This window comes from Onthophagus taurus, chromosome 1 (genome assembly GCF_036711975.1).
Source record: "Onthophagus taurus isolate NC chromosome 1, IU_Otau_3.0, whole genome shotgun sequence".
Classification (NCBI taxonomy): Eukaryota; Metazoa; Arthropoda; class Insecta; order Coleoptera; family Scarabaeidae; genus Onthophagus; species Onthophagus taurus.
The window spans coordinates 16,093,801-16,113,435 of NC_091966.1; the positions used below are offsets into that span (position 1 = coordinate 16,093,801).

A 19,635-nucleotide genomic window follows, 5' to 3' on the forward strand; every position below is an offset into this window, starting at 1 on the left:
GATGCCTGTAAATAGTAAAAAAATGGTATGATCAAAATTCATGAAAAGGCATTTCAGCGACACCTTTTAGTGACACCTCATTTACAAAGAATTTAAATTTTTGTTGCTTTACCAACAATTATAATACTCGGGGGAAGATGTAAATTAAAAATTTTTACACGAAACTTGAATATATAAATGTTACTGAATTAAATGGATAAAAGACGATGATAACCGTACGATTAACATCAAGCTAAAAAGTAAAGGAGAAATCTCCATTTCCTTCGAATTTGGCTTTGTTAAGTTATTATATTGAGCAAAGATTAATTGAAAAAGAGTAATATTTCTATTAAAGACTGCATTCATCATAATCTTTAAAGATTCTGATTTGAAAGATGATGAAGACGATACATAATAAATGTTTTGGGATATTTATTTGCCATTTGTTTACCTAGTAAAGGTGTTTTGTTCACGTTAAAAGTATTTGATACCTACTTGTTAGTTTTCATTAGTTGGTAAATCGTTTATATAGGTAATATGTACTTTGTTAAAATTGTAGTTACAAATTAATGTATTAGTTTTTTAATCTCAATAGAAATTTTATAAGGAGTAAAAATTTGATCTTGAGAGGTATTATAACACAATATTAGAAAAAGAACAAATTTTACTACAAGCGAATGGAGTTTACTACAACACAGCGTTTATCGACTATTAAAACATTCAGAACTGTAATTTTGAAGAATTATTTATTTTATTGAGTTAAGCACGTTCGTGGACACTCGTTATACCAAGACTGCCAGTATTATTTGCTATAAACAAAATTCACAACTTTGCTATAGATGTAGTGACGTAATGTAGTGAATAAGGTATAGAAATGATTTTTTATGCAGCAGTACACGTTTTATATACGTTTTGTTTGTGACACGGTTATAGATTTGTTTGGTATGATATTTGTTACTACAAGGATCGAGACAAACAAGCGAAAGGACTTAGTAGTGAACAAAATATATTTCTATGGAAACTTACATTTGGTTTAACAAAATAAAAAAATATTTTCAATTTATCTTTTTAAAAAGAGACTAATTATATTATTGTATATAAATGCCAGCCTTCAGGAGACATAAGACACTTTTCACTCTCTCCTAGAAACCATTTTGCACTTTCTGAAACAATACGTTTTAATTGATTTTTCTGGATTAGCTACCATTTTTCCCCTACTTTGACGTTACATGCGGAAGAAACAGTAACAGACCCAGCTGTTTAGTACTATTTTGTTGTTTTCACTTTGTGTTTTGAATTTTTAGTAAAGAAACGAAAATGTCGTCGTACTATACTATGACACTAAGCCTTATTTCTTTAGTTTTTGTTTGTACTACCCTGAAATCAGTTATTGTTATTAATATTATTATATTGTTATTATTGTTATTGTATTATTAATAGTTCATTGTCTATAGATGAGATGTCATTTTTTTAATTGAATTTTACGGCTATAGACGGTAGTGTACAATGACTTTTAGATCATATTGTATATGTATAAGACAACTGAAAATTACTAAGACAAATACATTTGAAACATACATCGTAGAATTAAGATCCAATATTCTTACGGGTTAGTAAATAAAAGTAGCTGATGGCAATAATTTTTGTGCTGGTTGGAAATGATAGGATTTCCTTTGAATCCAAAATCTGGATGATGGATACCATTAAAATTTGTACTTGCAGTTGTATTGGTGAACTTATTCCTGATGATTTCTTAAACTATGTTGTCGAAAACGTTCAGTGTTGTAATAAACATATGAGAATTAATTCGTCTCTGCTGAGAAACTTGCTGTAGTAATCTTTGGACGCTGCTTCCCCACTTTTATTGCAGAAACCGTTCAAAAATTTTAAAGTAGGTGTCCATCAAACTCAATCATAAATTTTGGAGGAAAATTCTTCGATGTTCAGGTGAATTTGTTCCACAGGTAAAGTTCAATGGAATTAGAACAGTTATAACTTCGGCTCATGTAACCCTGTCTTTGGTGATCAGGAAACAACTTTTCATCTCTTAAAATTACAATTTGTGTATTACAATGATTTCTTTCACATTTGCATGAGATACTGATCAAAAATGTTTAATACTGAACTGACTTAATACTGTATCTATACCGATATTTTTTCAAATTCGATTTCTATAATATTGATTGTCAATTCTGAGCTGATCAATACACATATTTGTGTTTTTCAAAACACCGTTAATCCTACTCACAAATCTGAATACATTTATTGTATTTGTTTTAAAGATACTGTCTGATACAATTATGTTGATTACAATTTATTTAGTGGCTAGAATACTACACCTCGATACTCAAGTATTTTACAATTTCGAAAATGTTGAAAATGACGGAAATCAAAGAGCAATTAAGGGGGACGTAATTATAAGGGGGTACCTTCATTTTTGTAGTTTGTGGACTTGACCTATTTTGTGCAAATAAAATTTCTACAAAATTATTTCTGTTTCTTTGAAGTCCACACAATGCGCGACGCATATATACGGTTTATACACAGGTGTCCGGAAATTGCGTCTACATATTTAAAGAAGGTGATTCTACATCAAAAATCATGAAGAAAAGTTTATATAAAGTCTGATCCGAAATGTTTCCTAAGGACGCTAGAGCGCTTTAAAGATGGCACTCAAAAAGTATTCGAATTATAGAAGAAAATGTTAAAAATTCGTATATCTTAATCGGATCAAGTTACCTTAGCAAACAAATAAGAGAGCACAAAAATGTTGTTGCCTAGAGCCTTCCTTCACACTTTATCCAAGCTTAGAACTGGTTCAAAACTATTTTTGAGGCGTGTTTAAAAGCCAACAGATCAACAAAATATCAACAATGACAATAAAACAAAATAAACCAAAACACTTAGAATTTCTCAAATTTTAGCCAAAAATAGCTCACTAATGTTCGAAATGCTTTCCATCAATCTCAATGCATTTATTTAATCTAGTTTCGACAGAAAAAAATTCTGCGTTCTTTGGTTTTCTTGAAAAATCAGCTACACATAACCGGAATGGTTAAGCTAATCTTAAAAACACTTCTAGAGAAAACAGAACAGTTACATCATATTCGAAACATTGGAAATAAATCCCTAAGATATAATAATAATAATAATAATAACTTTATTGCCCAGCAAATAAAATAGAAAAATAATATAATAAAATAAAAATGTTCCACCAAAAACCTCGAAAAATAACAAAAACAGAAAAGCATCTTTCAAATAAAGATGTTCTATGGGCTGGTGGCGCGATAAGAAAACAACACCTTGTTTGGAGCTCTCTTCTGTTTTTCATAGACAACCACCCAGCTTCAACTAACTTATGAGAAATTCTATCAAATTTTCGGTTGCCATAAATGAACCCTAGGCAACAATTTTGTATTTTTTGAATTCTATTTGAATCAAAAGCAGTTAAAGCGGGATGGTAAACTGGTACCATATAATTAAACTGAAACAAAACGAGAGCATCGCACAAATTTCTGTTAACATCTATTGGCAAGCAACCTCTATGAGGAAATAACAATCTCAAAGTGAAATATGCATTTTTAATATATTTAGATATCTGATCTGAAAATCTGAGAGAGGTATCAATTGCCACCCCAAGACTGTATATTTATCAACCACTGAAAGACTTGTATTGTTGACAAGTATGACAGCGGATTTAGAAAGCTCCGAAATGATTGGTTTCCTCCCAAAGAACATGACAGTAGGCTTCTTAGGGTTAATCCTCAAACAATGTTTAGAGGTAACTACATAAACGCTATTAAGATCATTATTAATAAAATCAACAACCACTCGCCAATCGGAAGGATGAAAAGAGTAAAGCAGGTACGTGTCATCAGCGTAAACGTAAGGTGTACAATGCTGTACATGGTCAAAAAGGTGACATATCAAACCTCAAAGAAGATAAGATAGATAAAAGGATGCTGTGGTTTACGGTATCGAAAGTTCGACTGAAATCTGATAGAGTAAGTAGTGCAACATTACCCTGATCCACCGAAGAAATAATATCATCCGTGAGTACGAGATCCCAACTGAATTGAAGGAAGCAATTCAAATTTATCAAGATATTCCCCGAGCTGACCTTTTCACGGATTTTCGAAAACGCAGGTAACAAACTGATTGGTCTAAAATGCTTAAAACTTGACGGATTTTGTCTTTGGAATCGGTTTCATTAAAGCATGTTTCCAAACATCCGGAAACCGACCCTCTGCAATGCAATAGTTAAGGATATAAGTTAGGTAAGGTAAAATGATAGAAAGGGTAAGCTTAATCATATCAGCACTAATTCCATCACTACCCTCGGAAGACGACTTTAAGTCATGTACGAGTTTCTTCACTAAACTGGGCTACACACTACAAAATTTGAATACCCTGCAATGGCAGGGTATTCAAACTAGATAAATTTGAATAAAAACCTAAAATCGAGGAATCAAACGGCATGGTGTTTAAGATATTAGAAATGATTGTAAGAAAAAATTCTTTTAGGTCCTCAACTTTCTTTAAGTCATCCGGAATATCGAAATGGGACGTTTTCTTCCAATGGAGCGACTTTAGCCGTCAAATTTAATAATAATAATAAAGAATACTACAATGTAAGTAATACATTAAAATAACTAAGTATAGAGTTTACCAAAGGGTATTTCCATCATTAAGCCAATTTATGGCGTCCTGGTCTTCCTAGAAATCCCATACACAAAAAAAAGAAATATATAAAAAAAAACTAAATAAAGTAATAAATCAAAATTCAATTCAAACTGAAACAATTATCGTGGCCGATAAGTAAAAACGAAAAAATATAAAAAATGAAGGGCCTCAACAAATAAAAATTAATAAATGTCCCTAACAAACTAAAAAGAAAAAAATATATATATATATAGACACTAATTCGAGTTGAAGGTAAAACGACGCACTAGTCATTAAGCAATTTAAGACGCAGAGACCTTTTAAAAGTGCGAAACGATGGTTGAGCAAAACGCAGACTGTACTTATTCAAAACACATGCCGCGTTATAACTATGTCAATGAGGTCCTTACGCCGGACATTAATATTATGAATGTCCGTTCTGTAAGTAATTTTGTTGGTGAGGTAAGATGGTAGCTTACTTGACACAACTTTATAAAGAAAACAACCAAAATGTAACTGACGACGACTTGACATATTCAGCTACTTCAACTCCCCCAGCTTATACGATACTCTCTGACGTCGGCGTATACCAAATATTAAAACGAATACAAGAATTCTGAACTACTTGAATATGTCGCGCATCAGCAGTCAGAACTACCCACTAAAATTGGATAAAATTACAGACTCACAAAGATTCTTTTTAATATCGGTGTTCAAGACTTGTCTATGAGCAAACAATATTTTTAATTTTACGTAAGCACGTCTGATCAGTTCACTTGTGTTACGGGTAAACCTTAAGCTGTCGTCAATGTAAAGACCAAGATCCTTGACACAGACCTTCCTCTCCAATTTAATTCCATCTATAAAGATATGGGCCATATTGCTGACAAGCGCTTTGGATTCCCTACCCCCGAATACCATATAGACCGATTTATTCCCATTTAACAAAAGACCATGTTTTTTAGTAATATTTAAAAATTTATCTAAATCATTGTTTACATCTGCAACAGACTCTAGCACATTATTTGAGCTAAAGCTGTGGTAAAGTTGAGTGTCATCCGCATAGATATGAAATTTTGAGCAAAAGCGGTCAAAGATCAACATTTGAGATGTATAGATAGTGAACAAAAGGGGACCCAATATAGAGCAATACGGCTGGATCCGACACTTCATTATCAATAACCACATACTGACTTCTTTCGCACAGATAATTATTAAAAAAAATAAGGCTGTATTATTGAACTCAATATAATGAATTTCTAAGAGACTTAAAATATTCCTACTTACCAGGAGTCTGATTCACTCTAAAATCTGGCTTTGCCTTATCCCTGAAGGACATGATAAGCTTTAAATTATCAGTAAGTCAAGGCGGACAAGGTTTGTTTCTTTTTTTAAACTATTTCATAGGAGATCATACGCTTCGGATGGTTATGATTTGTTTTTTCGACTTTTTAAAACGCATTGGCCATCCCTTCCCTTATTATGACAGATATGAGGATTTTTGCATATAAGGATTTTTTTCCCAAACCTTACCGTTGTCGAGATACAACCGCTAAAGGAACACCCGGTATATTGTTAAACCTTGATTTAGGAATTTTTCTTTAAGTTGTTCAGAAGATAAAAGAAAAAGTTAGAAAATTAAAACTACTTGGGCTTGAAAGTGTGGAAAATTCCATCTTTGTAAAATATGGTTTATTCTCTGTATTTATTTATGCAAATTATGTTCTTATTCGTTTTTAAACTTCAATTTAAACAAAATTTTCCGTAAATAATAAACTTAAATGTTCTTAAAGTTATACAAGCCATTAACTATATAGCATTAGTTTTTGCAATATTTGTGTTCTATAAATTATTAAATATTAAATCAAATGGATAGAGATAAAATAAATGTTGATACTTCAATTTTTTGTATAATTGTGTTATAATTTTAAGAAATCAAATAATACAAGTTTCTGGGTAATTATTATTTAATTAACTATTCTTAAAAAATATTGAATCAATAAAAGAGAAAGATTTGTTTTCCGTATTTTCACTTTTAATCAAATGGAAATTTCCACCAAGTGCACGGTGGCGACAGCAGCGTACCGTTGCTCTTTGTCTCCGTTTCACTTTCGAAATGACCCCTTCCCAAGATTGTGCAACGCAGCAATAAAACATAAACAACGTATATGTGTGTGTTAATGTGTGCCTATAATACAAACGGCCGCATCCTAATGTTACTTTTCAAAACGGCACTTGTCGATTGGCGATTATAAATAAATAAATATAATCGCTTCAACTTCATCGTTTGTCGTCGTCGTCGTCCATTCGCTTCATGCTTGTAGGCAAAGTTCAAGGAGTTTAATTGACACAATAACGCGAACGTAAACAATACTTCGTGACGTTCGTTAATTCAACTGCAGATGTTTGTAAATATTATAATTTCACTTTTGAGATTGTGGGTTTTTGCGTATGCACTTGCATTTCCTGACGCAATAATTTTTTCCTTATCCGCTATCGAATATTTAAATTTAAATTTTATATAATTTTATATAACAAAGTGTTAACATAGGCAACTTAGTTCACTCAATTTATCATCTAAGATAGTAATTTTATTACTACAAAAAGAAATTTATTGATTTTACTGTTTTCTGGTCTTTATTTCCCCTTAACTTATACAACCCAATCTACAAAGGATCACTAAATTCAAAATTTTTCCTAATAAGTTAACTAATATATGTTCCAATATAAGTTTCACACTCCGGACAAAAATGGTCAACATTCATACAATTAGCGCAAACGTAAGGGATAAAAAATAAACTGAAAATTAAAACAATTATTAACGCTGTTAAAATCACATCATCAACATACCAGCATAACGCGAGAATTAAAGCTTTTATATGAGTCCTATAACTGGGTCTAACTGCAATTTCTGTCGTAACATAATGACCGCAATGTGGACAAGTTAAGATCTGTGGTTTTGACGCTAAAGGTACAACTGAATAAGGAGTTTCATTGTTAACTTTACGGATTTTAAGTAGCTTTTCCAAGTCTTCGTTTTGAGTGATTTTTGTTGCTCTCATACTTATCGTTTTTTCGTCTGGGTGCCCAGACAATGTTTCCGCGAGCATTTTGAATTCAGTTTTGTTGTTTATAGAAAATTATGTTCTAAATTTAAGTTTTCCAAAAACCAACATCTTCTAAGAGGTCTTCTGAATTTATTACCATTTGTTGTTCAATTAACTTTAAAAGACATTTTTCAAAAAGGGGAAATATGTATAATATCCATTTTGATCAGAAACAATTAATTTTGGTTGAGGAGATGAGAAAATGAGATGAAATGGGAACTGAAATTTTGACTTTAATTATTAAAATAGTCAATGTGACATGTTGACAGATCGTGTCATAATAATTGAGTGAACACCTAAATTGCGCCACCGCCATCTGAAAGTTCGCATTTAATTTTAATTAAATTAATTATTTCGATTTAACTATTTATAGGGTGTTACAGTTATCTTATTTTAGAGCTTTCTTAATTTCTCTGATTTAAATTAATAAAATCTTTGAAAAGGGCGTCATATCTGACATTAAAATTTAGTAGGGTAGTATTAATTTATCTAGTTTATATTTGCAATAATTCATAATTTCAACAATCAAAAGAATTCTTGGATTTATTATGAGATTTGCAAACCGGTTGTTCGAAAATTGAAATAAACGAGAAGCTGTGAGTAATACCACTATTGCGCGCTAGATAGCGTATTATTATTCAAAGGTACATTTTAGGGTCACAATCTAGAGCACAAATTGTAGAAGTTCTGGTAAAACAAAATTATAATAGATCAAGAATGAATGCATAGAAAAAGAAGACTTGTTAACCAAGAAAAATGGGAATATAATGGATTAAATATGCAAGATGAAAAACTTGAACTAATTTGATCTTATTTTTGGAATTAAGATATCATTATTAAGACCAAGTATTCTTGAGATCTTACACAAGCAACACACCGGAATCGTACGAATGAAGAAGTTAGCTAAAAGTTTTAATTAATGACCTATAATTAACTCCAACATTGATAGTTATGTAGTTATTTGCGAGGTGTGACTGAAGCTTGCAAAACGTCAAAACGAAGTCACTAACTGGTTAGTCATGACTCTTCTACCTAGCACAATCAGTATTTTGAAAAATATCGATACATCTTGTTTTGGTTGTACACACTTAGGTTGTTCCAGAAATTCTGAGGAATGCATTATATACCTTAGAAGCATCTTTGCAATTTGATATGAAAGATAATACTGTCAGCGAGATATAAATACTATAAGTACTATTAATGGCGTCAGTTACAAATTAACCCTTTCACACTACATCTAATTGGGTAGGAATACGTCATGTTTAAATATCAATGAGCGCTTTAAAGAAATCTCTTGAGTTATTAAAAGGAATGAGTATAAAATGAGTCCATCTATCAAAACCGAATATAGCCCGCGGTAAGTTCAAAAAATAAAGATAATTTATTAATACTAGGAACAGGGGAAAAATATGTCGTTTAAATCGATTCTATCAATTGTCTCTATAACCTGCAGTAGTAAGTTTTTTAGCCAGTGAGATTCCAAACTTGATATGATCCCTGATATGATATAGATTCTGGTCTACTCAGAAACATCCATCAATTGAATATACAACTAGCAAGCTAAAAAGATAGAAACACACCAGGATCACAGAAGGTAATGGATAAGGAACAATGCCAAAAAGAATGGTACTATATGCAATCTAGTATTTACAAGATGTTAAAAAAACTAGAAGGAAGAGAATAGACAATCTATAATAGAGAAAGAGTTAAAGACAAGCTAGCAGTAAATGAGTGAAAAAGTTAGTACGTGAAAGGAGAACAAAAAAAAACACTTTCCACTCTTAGATTGGCTTGTGATTGGATGTGAAAAAGATTGAGTAAGAATCTAAAATATAACAGAAAAGGAGTCATAATCAAAGAAGGAATTAAATCAAGTTTAATCAAATTAAAATCAAGGAAGAAATTCACAAATAGTAGTAAAAAAACAAAAACATGAGTTTCGACATGTTATGAGACTCTGTAAGAAAACGTGGCATTTTGAAACTTACGAAAACGTAAAATTGGTATAGCAAAAAACATTAACCGAAATATGTCACTCCTGGACCAAAAAAATGTATTCAACCCCACCATTACATATAAAACTAGGTTTGATAGAAAATTTTGTCAAAGCCATGGAACACAAACAGTCAGGTTTTATGTAAGATGTTTTTTTATCGCTGTTTGTTTTTCCCAACAACAAGTTGAACCAAAAAAAAACTGAGGTTGTACTACTTTGGTGTTCGTTTCATATCAAATGTTTTAGTTCTGATTGGACAGCAAGTAATGATGAGTGTAGCACATAGTTCAGGTGTTACTTCTACTTTTTGATTCTTAATTATCAATTTGAAGTTCCTCGTATAACGCTCATCGTCATCGAAGAAAAAATTGATCAACATTCTCTCCAGAACAAGAAGAAGAAATAGCGCAATATATTTTTTTATGGAGGCACAATTATTTGGTTTCACACTAAATAACTTCAGAACATTGGCGTTTGAATTGGCAGAGCGAAATCACATGGACCATGGATTCAATCAAAATAAGAAAAAAGGTAAGTTAAAAAAAGCCCAAACATCAAGCTACACATTCCTGAGTCAACATCGCTTACAAGAGCCATGGGTTTTAATAGACCTGCTGTTCAGAAATATTTTAAGTTCGTACGGAACTTTACTCAAACTGTAAACATCCGAATCATCAGAAAGTATTCATGCGATTTTTGCAAATCGAACAGTGGTTTCTTCCGTAGTTTACTTAGTTTTATGAAAGAAAGTTTCATTTACCATAAACATAAAACAATATACTGTGGCAAAAAAGTTTTCGAAGATCAAACACTAGTATCATTAAATATAAAATATAGGTATTTAAATAAATTATCTTCTTTCTCGCTAAAAGTTTTAATATAATCAGAACCGGTTTCGGCTAATAAGCCATCATCAGCTGAATCTACAATATTAAAATAAATAAATTACAAGAAATTATCTTAAAACAAATGGAAGACTTACTGTCAAAATGAACAAAAAAGAACAAAAAACTCAGACATAAGTTAGAAACTTAAAATTTTTTAAAGTAAAAACTAAAATAAAAAACTTTAAATTTAAAATGAATTATACAATCTTAATTGTTTTCAAAAAATTTTTCATAATATTAGAGTAGATCCATTTTATGACCTTTATTGCAACGATGTAAAAGATTAACTCTTTCAAAATTGATCTTATGGCCGGTTTCAATTTGATGTTGGAATATATTAGAATTTGGCTTATGTTGGTGCTTGTTCAAGTCTGGTTTGTAGTTTTCGACCGGTCCTATATACCTCGCATTACAATTAAAACAATCAACAGAATATATACCGCTTTGATTTAAAAATTCAATCTTAGGATTGTGATTGGATAGGATATTTAAAATAAAATTTTTATTATGGAAGGAAAGATTTAGTTCAAATTTGGATAGGATATGTTTGAAAGGTTCAAGGGAGGGGTGATAGGGAATGGATATGAAACGGTTTGTATTTCTAGTTTGGACATACAAGGAATCTGACTTTTTTTGTGAATTATTTTAGATATTAATTTTGTGGGAAACCCTAAGTATCCTGTTTTACCCAACCCTCCCATACATGAAGGAACATACTGGAAGGAATTTTTGTCGAATCTCAGATCAGGAAATTCTTCAAAGATAACATATTCGGAGAAAAGTTGAGTTCAAAATGTTTACCACAAAGCAACTAGCTGATCTGATAGAAGGACTACTTTCGACGTATCAAGCATTACGATGTAATATGTCACTCAAAATACACTTTCTACACTCCCATCCGGATTTCTTGTCCATGAACCTTGGAGTCGTTAGCGACGAGCATGGAGAAAGAATATTTCTAGAAAAATCGATACCAGGGCAAATGGAATCCTCGTATGTTGGCAATTTTGTGCCTAAATTCAATTACTCCAGAAACTCTTAACTTTTAATACTCGTGCGATAATAACATTTATAAATTGGCCACAGATCCTTTTTATGTTAAAATAGGTAAGCTACCAGAAACACTACAAGAGCAAGTTTTGGAAATTAAAAATGATTCTGCTGCCAAATATGATTTTAAGAAAATGGATAACTCACAATTTTGGTAAAATATCTCAAAGTTTATCCCAGCATAGCAAAGCGCTGCAACTGTATTTACCTTATTCCAGCACTTATTTGTCAAAGAGCGTTTTTTACAGTTGTAGCAATAAAAGTGAAACATAGAAATAAACGTAATATTGCTAGTGATCTACGTTGTGCGCTTTTTTCCATTCAACCTAGAATTGGAAATCTTGTCAAAAGTATGCAAGCTCATCTATCTCATTGATTGATTTGTTTTTTAAAACAAAATTTTATTCTTTTGTAATAAAAAAAAACTTTTTTTTTTTTAACTTTTACGAAATATGTATGTATGTTTTCTGCAATTATATATTTATTTTAGGTAGTGACTGATCTATAGTAAAAACAAATGCTACATGAAAATATCTTTAATATAGTAAATTCCAAATTGATTAATGTAACAATCTAAAAATAAAAAATACAACCTAATAATAATACATGCTTAATTAAATATATTAACAAATTAATATTCAGTTAGACGACTGAATTTTATGTGATAATAATTTTAATTTTATAACATCATCAACGCACTGACTAAACACGGTGTATTATAAATAACTAACCAATTTTAATTAAAACAATCTAAAATTACAGATACACACGCAGTATTTTATATGTATAAAAAATAATTAACTTTGGTATGTTCCAAGGAATGCGTTACAGTTGGGGCAATAGTGGTCTGTATTCATACATGAATCCACACAGTACGGTATGCAGACGCATGGCCAGCACCTAAAATTGAAAATATATTTTAATATAATAAATGTTTTTAATTGAATGAAATATATATTTATATTTACCCAAATAAGCACAAAAGTAATGCATATAAATGTGTCCTTGTGGTTGACTTAGATTCCGTTCTGGTTAAAATTTGATGTCTACATTGTGGACATGTTACATTTTGGCATTTTGGTCCAAAGTGTACGGCCTGTTCCATTACGACTGTTGTCGTTTGAACTAAAGATATAAACGATGATTAGATTTTAGATTAGAATTGTTTAAATTAAAACAAGCGTATTCAAATAACAAGAATTCTTATCTTTAATGTTTGTTAAATATTGCAGCAGTAATTTTTTAGAATGATTTTAATGTTTACTGAAGGAAAATTCTATTATTATTGTTTTATGAGTACTTTTAGATAAGTTAATTCAAGTTAATCCATTTTTATGATATTGATTCTACTTAATAAAATCAATTAATCTTTAACCCATTTTCCCTACAAAATATTATTTAAATTATATTTACGTGTAAAGCTTCATATAAATTCTAAGTAAAAAGGTTAAAAACATTTTAATAATTCATGTAGATAAGTTTTTGGAATTACACTTTGTAAGGTATGCAAGTAACAATAAGGTCGTATGATTTTTTACGTTGACGTTCTTGGAAGGTGAAGTCATTTATTTATGAATGTTTGTTTCTATTTTATGGTTAAACAGTTAAATGTTAAAAATATTAACGTATTTAAGAATCGAGTATTATTTTCGACTTTAAATTAATATTGTATTTTTAGAATACATGTTTCATTATTGCTAAAATAGTGATGCAAATGAAATGAGTTTTATTATTAGTTTTATTCGTTCATTTTAAAAATAAGTTGGTATTTTATGAATAAGACATTAATCATAATAAAACCATTTTTAATCATCGTTTCCTAAACTTTATTAAAATTCTAAAAAGAATGATTAATGACAAGTATATTATAAATTATAAATTCAAGTTTTTTTAAACCATACCGAAGCCCATACTTTTGTTTTTCCACCTACTTTACACCACTAGAAAGATTAATATTTTCTTCATTTAAAACCGGTCAATATCATGATACCAACTGCGGAAAAAATTAAAGAACGTCGTGTACCGAATACACCTCAAAATTATCAATATTCAAGCTTGTGAGCACCCGTCATGGAATCGAATTAAAAAAGAAGTCATCAATTTGAAAAGAACACACGTTGAGCTATCTAAATCCGGAATTTGTTAATATCGTCGTCGGTCAAAAAACAAGCCTAATAAACAACCCTACACATAGAATTGGTAGTTTGTTACGCGGTTTTCGTAGTTTGTAGGGAAGAAAGTGGTGGTGCAATCATGCCACCGGCTAAACTGATGTATCACTGCATAGAGCAGAAAATTTCCTATAGATTCTGTATGGTACGGAGTTTTGTCTGTATCATATAAGAAAGTTATGACGACGTGAACATGGTCATTATACGCGGTTTTTGTAGTTTTTGGGGGGGAATGTTTGTGCAACTATGCTATCTACTAATGTTATATACTGTTGTATAGAGCGGAAAATTTCCTATAACTTTTATATGATCGTGGCATTTTGTCCATATCATATAAGAAACTTATGACGCCGTAAATATTTACATACGATAATTATATGCGGTTTTTGTAGTTTTGGGGGGGAAATGTTTGTGCAACTATGCTATCTACTAAAGTTATATACCACTGTATAGAGCGGAAAATTTCCTATAGATTGTATATGGTCACGCAGTTTTGTCTGTATCATATAAGAAAGTTATGACGCTGTAAACATTTACATTCGGTCATTATACGCGGTTTTTGTGGTTTATGGGGGGGAATGTTTGTGCAACTATGATATCTACTAATGTTATATACTGTTGTATAGAGCGGAAAATTTCCTATAACTTTTATATGATCGTGGCATTTTGTCCATATCATATAAGAAACTTATGACGCCGTAAATATTTACATACGATAATTATATGCGGTTTTTGTAGTTTTGGGGGGGAAATGTTTGTGCAACTATGCTATCTACTAAAGTTATATACCACTGTATAGCGCGAAAAATTTCCTATAGATTGTATATGGTCACATAGTTTTGTCTGTATCAAATAAGAAAGTTATGACGCTGTAAACATTTACATTCGGTCATTATACGCGGTTTTTGTAGTTTTTGGGGGGGAATGTTTGTGCAACTATGCTATCTACTAATGTTATATACTGTTGTATAGAGCGGAAAATTTCCTATAACTTTTATATGATCGTGGCATTTTGTCCGTATCATATAAGAAAGTTATGACGCCGTAAATATTTACATACGATAATTATACGCGGTTTTTGTAGTTTTGAGGGGGAAATGTTTGTGCAACTATGCTATCTACTAAAGTTATATACCACTGTATAAAGCGGAAAATTTCCTATAGGTTGTATATGGTCACGCAGTTTTGTCTGTATCATATAAGAAAGTTATGACGCTGTAAACATTTACATTCGGTCATTATACGCGGTTTTTGTAGTTTTTGGGGGGGAATGTTTGTGCAACTATGCTATCTACTAATATTATATACTATTGTATAGAGCGGAAAATTTCCTATAACTTTTATATGATCGTGGCGTTTTGTCCGTATCATATAAGAAAGTTGACGCCGTAAATATTTACATACGGTAATTATACGCGGTTTTTGTAGTTTTGGGGGGGAAATGCTTGTGCAACTATGCTATCTACTAACGTTATATAACACTGTATAGAGCGGAAAATTTTCTATAGATTCTATATGGTCACATAGTTTTGTCTGTATCATATAAGAAAGTTATGACGCCGTAAACGTTTACATACGGTAATTATACGCGGTTTTTGTAGTTTTGGGGGGGAAATGTTTGTGTAACTATGCTATCTACTAAAGTTATATACCACTGTATAAAGCGGAAAATTTTCTATAAATTCTATATGATCACGCAGTTTAGTCTGTATCATATAAGAAAGTTATGACGCTGTAAACATTTACATATGGTAATTATTAGCGATTTTCGCAGTTCTTGGGGGAAATATTCTTGTGCAACCATGTAATCTATTAAAATTATATACCACTGTATAGAGCGGAAAATTTTCTATATATTCTATATGATCACGCAGTTTAGTCTGTATCATATAAGAAAGTTATAACGCTGTAAACATTTACATATGGTAATTATTAGCGATTTTCGCAGTTCTTGGGGGAAATATTCTTGTGCAACCATGTAATCTATTAAAATTATATACCACTGTATAGAGCGGAAAATTTTCTATAGATTCTATATGATCACGCAGCTTTGTCTGCATCATATAAAAAAGTTATGACGCCGTAAACATTTACATACGACAATTATACGCGGATATAACAGTTTTTGGGGTGAAAATGCTTGTGCAACCCTGTGATCTACTAAAGTTATATACCACTGTATAGAGCGGAAAATTTCATATCAATTCTATGTAATCATGAAGTTTTGTCTGTATCATATAAGAAGGTTATCACGTTGTAAACATATACATTCGGTAATTATACGCAGTTTTCGCAGATTTTGGAGGAAAATGCTTGTGCAATCATGCGATCTACTAAAGTTATATAGCATTGTAAAGAGCGGAAAATTTCATATCAATTCTATATAATCATAAAGTTTTGTCCGTATCATATAAGAAAGTTACCACGTTGTAAACATCTACATTCGGTAATTATATGCAGTTTTCGCAGTTTTTATGGGAAAAATATTTGTGCAATCATGCGATCTACTAGAGTTATATACCATTGTATAGAGCGGAAAATTTCCTATAGGGCTGATACTGCTTTAGTTTTTTCTTCCTACCAAATAAAAGAGTTATATTGAAAAAAGTCAAGGTATAGGGTGGTTTATTAGTCGTGTTTATTGCTTGACACCGATAGATATTGATTCCACAAAACCCGGATTTAGATAGCTCAATGTGTGTTCTTTTCAAATTGATAAAACTTTTTTTTTAAATTCGGCTGCACACGGGATTTAAGTTTGTTAATTTTGAGCTGTATTCGGTTCAATATCATGATATTGACAAGACAAAGGTCAACCATAATTTAAAAAGGTTCATTCTGAAAAGAGTGACTCATCTTTATTTAGATCGTTTTAAATAGCTGTAATAACCATAAATTGAAAAATTAAATTGAAGGATTTGTGTGGCGTAATCTTGTGATTAGAACGATTTCAATTTAATGAAAACGAAATTTTTTAAATGATCTTTTTTTAATTTACCATGAGGTTGTGGTGGCACAAATCCCAGTGGTGGTGGATGTTGTGGATGTGGGGTGTACTCTGGTGGATTAAGAGGTTTCTCCATTTTCTCCATTTATTTAAGATCTAAAACAAGTCAGAAAAAAATGATATTGATTAAGGTCAGAATAAGTGTTTAGGTAAAACTGTCTCTAACTTTGCGTAATTATTAATAATTATTTGGTCCCCTACAAAAATGTATCATTTATCTTTTATCATAAATTGATAACATACTTGGAAATGGAACTATCTCGTCATCAGTAAACATTGAAAAAATCCTAGACAAATATTTACCATGGATCTTTCAACGTTTTTGAAAATAGGTTTAATAATAGGATTCATGAACACGATTTTGTTGGTTCTAATTTTGAACTTCCGTTTATTTTTTTATGATAATTGCGATTGGTTAATGCAATTAATATTTTTATAACGAAATTTTTGTAAATGACTCAGTAATTGTTATTAATTACATAAACAATTGACGTAGAAGTTTATAATACGCAATATAACAAAATGCTACTGGTAAAACCAACGTTTAAAGTTTCATTTTCAAGGTTAAATCATAGTGTTAAATGTGCACAACACGTTTTTATTTTCACAGAATTATAAAAAACTTGGAAAATATATAGTTTTTTATAAAGTTTTACGTAGATAAAGAAAAATCAACTTTATTTCAATTTGTATTTAACAAAGAATCAATAATTCATGTGTTTGTATTACATTTCCTGTCTCTAACCATCAAACAATACCATGTTAATCTAATAGCGTCCTTGGCTACTTACTTTTCATATTGTTTTCAATTTCCTAAGTGTTTATTTAAGACGAAAAAAGAATCGATAGAAATAAATTGAACGAGTTTATTACAAAAGGCCACGTGGTTTATATTTAATCTGTATTTAAAAAAATATTGGGCAAACAATAACAACTAAGATAACTACTCTGTTATTGTTTGATATTTTTTATTAACAATGTCTATATTGCGATTCATAAATAACCGAATTTAAAAAACAAAGTCGTTATAAACGATTTTTTTTAATAAATTTGATTACGTTTATAAAATAATCCAAGAAAAAAAAACTGTAAATCCAAAATGATAAGATAATATTTCATAAATCCTTTTAAATCTGAGAAACAAATTATAAAAGAACCGTATTCTTATAATTATATAAGTACAAAGAGAATAAAAAAATAAAAATAGGAAAAAGTAGAAAGTGTGTGAAAGTCGGTTTTATAACTTAACCGTGCTACGTGTCTTAAATAAAGTTAAGTTTTATTAATTACCCACATAAAATAAAATTTAAAGAAATCAAAAAAAAATTAAACCACACTGAAAATTTTCAAAACATACTCACTTAAAGAAAAAATAAATTAAAATTCACACTAATTATATTGCAACGACTTTGTGAAACCTTGTGAAAACTTGGTCGAATTGAACTGACAGACTGAACGCACCAACCAAACGTGAAGTTCTTTATATAGAGCCTCCACGTTTTTTATCAGATTTTCATAACACAGTGATGGGGGCTAATGGTTAAAATCGAATAGATACGTAAAGTATATCTCACATAATATACCATGGAACAAAAAAATGTGAAAACGTAAATATGTGACTCACTACTGGGTGATTCTACGTCATCAACTAATCCTTGCTCAATTTATTTTAAACTGTAAATCAAATACAATGCGGTTGAATCAGTCGATTTATTTGTACCAAAACATTTATGAATTACTTCCAGCTAAGAAGTTACACAATGTTATATTATAGATTTTTTTTTAATTAACAAATAATTTTTATAATTACATTAATTATTAAAAATTTGCTTTTGTGTTATATACGTATGAAAATATTCATAACTAAATAAAATTGGAAATAAATTAATATTGAAATAATTTTTGAAACAGTATTCCTATATTAACTTGTAAACATATATGATTTGAAATGATTCTAGAGGATATAACCCATTTAGGACCATACAGTTGCGTTTACGCAATGTTTACAAAAAACATTGCGTAAACGCAAACGTAAAAATATAGTTTTTTGGTCAGAAAAATATATTAGTTGTGCTATTTCTAATTTTAAGCCCTACAACCACCTAGAGAGGATGGAATTCTGCCTATTTTTCTGCAAGGCAAAATCAAGAATTACGTGTTTTAATAAGCATTTTAGAGGAGACAATTACAACCAAAGGGATAGCCCTATGTGTCATAGACATAGTCAAGTCTGAATGTAATCAGAAATACAAATATTTGTCTATTATTACACAAATTATTATTCTTATTACACAAAATTCACTACATACTTTTAAACTATGAAATAATACCAAATCGATAGGATAAGATACGACAATTTCTCATAAATATTTATTATTAAGAATTATTTTAAAGTAACACTAAAAAGCAACGATGACAGAGGTTTTATAAAATTCGAATAGCGTCCTTAATAAACAAATCCAGCGGTTAGCATGTCTTAAAAGGAGGCAGCTTTAAGTGCCTTATCATTGAAAACATGCTATTCACTCACGTTGAGGCAGAGTAACCTCACAGGACATCTCAAAAGCCTCAACTTAAAAGATGAACCATTGCCTGGTACACCTATGTTGCAAAGACAGTTGGATCTGGGGTAGGTATAGGCATAAGTGGACCAAATAGCTGCGTTTCTTGCTATAAACTTCTGCACCGTTTTGTGCCTAGAAAAGGGACAGAAAGGTGCATCCATAAACATTTTCACAGACAGTCGGGCCATCGTAAAGGTAATTCAGGCCTACGC

The 19,635-nt window shown here is 30.6% G+C and overlaps 2 protein-coding genes across 2 annotated transcripts; both read right to left on the bottom strand.

Annotated features, from left to right (window-relative positions):
- Positions 1–7,346: 7,346 nt before the first annotated feature.
- LOC111413113 (lipopolysaccharide-induced tumor necrosis factor-alpha factor homolog) lies at positions 7,347–7,751 on the bottom strand. Its single transcript, XM_023043974.2, has 2 exons — positions 7,492–7,751; positions 7,347–7,440 (listed from the first exon to the last, which is right to left on the bottom strand). The coding sequence occupies exons 1-2, from the start codon at positions 7,749–7,751 to the stop codon at positions 7,347–7,349; spliced, it is 354 nt and encodes a 117-aa protein (XP_022899742.1).
- A 4,646-nt stretch (positions 7,752–12,397) lies between these two features.
- Positions 12,398–18,316, bottom strand: LOC111413103 (lipopolysaccharide-induced tumor necrosis factor-alpha factor homolog). The gene is made up of 4 exons (XM_023043962.2): positions 18,221–18,316; positions 16,851–16,955; positions 12,650–12,806; positions 12,398–12,581 (listed from the first exon to the last, which is right to left on the bottom strand). Exons 2-4 carry the CDS (start codon positions 16,942–16,944, stop codon positions 12,479–12,481), a joined length of 354 nt encoding a protein of 117 aa, XP_022899730.1. The 5' UTR covers positions 16,945–16,955; positions 18,221–18,316; the 3' UTR covers positions 12,398–12,478.
- Between the last annotated feature and the right edge of the window lie 1,319 nt (positions 18,317–19,635).